Here is a 3726-nt window from a genome sequence, read left to right as displayed (position 1 = left end):
AAGGTGGTTGTTCCGCGAGACAACCACCTTATATGCTAAAATTTAAGCCTATGAGATCACTTTCTCACTATTGTACGAGTTTTTATTGCCATACAACTCATAATATTTTTTTTCAATGCACAAGTTATGGAATTATGTAATATTATGTGACAGCTTATAAGACAACCCATTGTATGTATTGCCTTTTACACCGTCTCAAGATGATGTGGTAATTAACAATGCATAAGACCACCTATTAGACTATACCAATATACTTGCCCATACTAAATTGGGTGATGGCGCGGAATAAGTGATGGGTTGATCCTAGCTAGCACTTCATATCGAAGCAAGTCCATCATGACTTATCCAGCAGTGAACAAGCAACATGCATGCTTGCTTGCATTGTGTTGTCCTTGTCAGTTTGGATCAGATTTTCAGCACATCTAGACGTGCTCCATCTGACCTATTCTAACCAATGTAAAGAATCACACGGAATTTATATATAGAATCGCTCTAGCTATCACAAAAATCAGCACCATGGCAGTTTCCAATTGCCACGTCACCATATCGTTCTCGCTCCACATTGACGAGTCAACAAAGGTGTTTTGGTCCTTCCTTTTTGCCTTGACTTTTCTAGTCCTCATCCTTCCAGGCCGCCTATAGGTACTAATATACGATTCCACCACCCACTCACTCGACCCAGCCAACTCAACACATAGCATATCAATGCCTGCCTACTCCTCGGTCGTCTTCCTCCTCCTCGCCGCCTTCGTGGCCGGTGCTAGCGCGGCCACGTTCACCATCACCAACAGGTGCAGCTTCACGGTGTGGCCGGCGGCGACCCCCGTGGGCGGGGGCGCGCAGCTCAACACGGGTGGGGCCTGGACCATCACCGTGCCCGCCGGCACCCAGTCCGGCAGGGTGTGGGGCCGCACGGGGTGCTCCTTCAGCGGCGGGAGGGGGCGGTGCGCGACCGGCGACTGCGGCGGCGCCTTCTCCTGCACCCTCTCCGGGCAGCCTCCGATGACGCTGGCCGAGTTCACCATCGGCGGCGCCATGGACTCGTACGACATCTCGGTGATCGACGGCTTCAACGTCGGCATGGCCTTCTCCTGCAGCACCGGCGTGTGCCTGGTGTGCCGGGACGCCGGCTGCCCCGACGCGTACCACCAGCCCCCGGACAGGAAGACCCACACCTGCGCCGCCAACAGCAACTACCAGGTCACCTTCTGCCCGTGATAGATGAGGCACAGGCAGCAACACCTCATATAGTCGAACAATAAACCATGCTCGCTAGCTTTGCCATGCATGCACGATCGAAGCTAGGCATGAACAACCCCAACCATCCAATAATCCAAGGGCGCACGCTTGTGTACTTATCTTATTATAAACAATAACGTGTGATGCATGTCTTTTTCCTACAAATTAAGTACACAAATAAAAGTTAGCTTACTATTACTAATTGGAGGCTCCAAAGGAGCCTCCACGTGAAGCCATCTAGGATCCTAAGTGTACACTCTAAAAAAATAGAGAAATTCTATTAATTCTCACAAAAATCAGAAACATCCAACTATCAATTCAACAACTCTAATTATAATAACCATCAGATCTGTTATCTTTCCTAATAAATTACTCACATCTGCTATTATGAAAATAGACTAAAGTAACCCCTAAACATGTATCAAAATTACCCACCTCTGCCATTATAAAAAAAATCTAAAGTAATCCCCTAATCTTTGTGAAAATTACCCATCTATGCCATTATAAAACTAATACAAATACCCCTCTAAATTTGCATATAAATTATCCAATTATGTTATTATTATTACAATTTAAATTACTCATAAATCTGTATCTAAATTATATAATTATAATAATATATTAAAGTGCACCAATATAAAATTCTAAAATTACTATTTATTTCATTATTATTATATTATTTAAAAATACTACCCACGATATATGTCACCATATATTCATGCATGATGGAAGAGATGAGAATATCAATTCACAAACAAATAGTTCAACAAAACATATATTAAATACATATGGATGTGCACAAAATAAAATCTATTGTAACTAAATAATAATAAATATATATTTTAGAGTATGTGATAGAATATTTAGTAGATGAAAAGGGCGTGAGATAGATAATTATAATTATTGATCTTATTTTTATATTAATTATAATTAGCCCGTGCGGGAGCACGGGTTGATAGACTAGTATATCTAATAAATAATCTCCCCCGTCGTCCGTACACATACAACAAGCGTATGTAGCACAATACGCAACCAGCTGCTTGTACTATAATATCGTCGTTTTTTAATACTATTCAGATGTGAATGTATAGTAAGGGCGAATTAGTGTGGCCGGAAAAAAAAGAAAGGGTGATGCAACTATAGATGGTCAAATAGGGCGGGCCCAAAAGACTACGCTAAACGTCACACTAAAAACACGGTGCCAACACGACACGGCCGAATACGAATAGTGTTGATGGCGGCCTCATACGGTCATCGTGTCGTGTATGGGCTAGAACTCCAGCAGGTACTGTCAGCCTGGACACGACTAGCGGGTTGGCATGATTCAACCCATCTAAAAAGTCACACACATATATAGTACCACCCTCACCCTCAAACCCTAATTCCTATTCCTCTCTTCCTACCCGCCGGCCACCACCCTCCCTTCTTTTTTTTTTTGCGCAGTCGCACGTGCCTCCTCACCCCATGACCTCGCCGCCCCAGCCATGCCACTCCTCACCTCCCCGGCCTCTGGCGGATCCATGGTGGCCTTCTCTGTACTTCTTTCCCACTCTAATGACCTTCTCTCGCCTCTCGTCGTCGTCGTCGATCTTCCAACGCCCTTCGTCGCCGTTGCCGAGCCCAGCCCCTCATGCTTATCATTGCCACTAGCTGCCACCCCGTGCCCGACACATCGCTGGAGCTCCCCCCCCCCCCCCCCTCCTCGCGTCTACCGCTAGTGTCTGCCACTGCCAGCAACGTGCTTGGGCCAGCGCAGCCATGCCGGGCCGACCATTCCATCGTGCCGTCATATATAGCACGACCGTGCATGCATCGTGCCGAGCGTGGGCCGCGACACCGGCACGGTGTCAGTGCCTAATCGTGTCGTGCCCAACCATGCCGTGTTGATCGTGTCCGTGCCGTGCTGTGCAGGATTGCACATTTGACCATCTATAGATTTTTTTTTTGAGATTACACAGCACAACTTAGACACTGCCAACGCACGCACACTCACCTCTATAAACAAACATACACAAATTATACCCCTATGAGTATTTACAAAGATTGATTCAGAAAATCCTCAAGATTGATGAAATCCCCATATATAGTCGCCTCGCACGTCGCCTACCACAGAAATCACGACATATTTTTATCCAAGCTTACACCAAGTAGCGTGGAATGGGTCTAGCTAGCAATTAGTGGCCTACAAAACTCCCATCTTTCCGCAGTCTACAGCTTGTCCGTCCGTCCGTCCCTGTGTTCTCGAAGGCCCCGATTCTTTTTTTCGCGACCGTGCTTGAGCACGTTTTTCATTAAGAGGAAAGGAGTTACATACACAATCTTGATACGACCAGACAAAGATTGATCAACACAATAGCACAAAGGACTAAAAACAGAGAAACATTGAAGAAATGCACACACAAGCGAGAAAACACAACGAAAATATAGACAACAGCAAGCAACACGGTGAGCACAACGCGCTCAACCCACAAACTAAGGGAACCCACA

The 3726-nt window shown here is 45.7% G+C and overlaps 1 protein-coding gene across 1 annotated transcript; it reads left to right on the top strand.

Annotated features, from left to right (window-relative positions):
- The first annotated feature begins 649 nt into the window (after positions 1 to 649).
- Positions 650 to 1434, top strand: LOC120667041 (thaumatin-like pathogenesis-related protein 1). The gene has a single exon (XM_039947050.1). The coding sequence runs from the start codon at positions 706 to 708 to the stop codon at positions 1216 to 1218; it is 513 nt and encodes a 170-aa protein (XP_039802984.1). The 5' UTR covers positions 650 to 705; the 3' UTR covers positions 1219 to 1434.
- The last annotated feature ends 2292 nt before the right edge of the window (positions 1435 to 3726 follow it).

Source organism: Panicum virgatum, chromosome 3N, assembly GCF_016808335.1.
Source record: "Panicum virgatum strain AP13 chromosome 3N, P.virgatum_v5, whole genome shotgun sequence".
Classification (NCBI taxonomy): domain Eukaryota; kingdom Viridiplantae; phylum Streptophyta; class Magnoliopsida; order Poales; family Poaceae; genus Panicum; species Panicum virgatum.
This window is presented reverse-complemented; position numbering and strand designations above follow the sequence as displayed.

What these genes read in the sequence shown, in the direction of transcription:
- LOC120667041 (XM_039947050.1), top strand. Translation starts at nt 706, where the DNA reads ATGCCTGCCTACTCCTCGGTCGTCTTCCTCCTCCTCGCCGCCTTCGTG.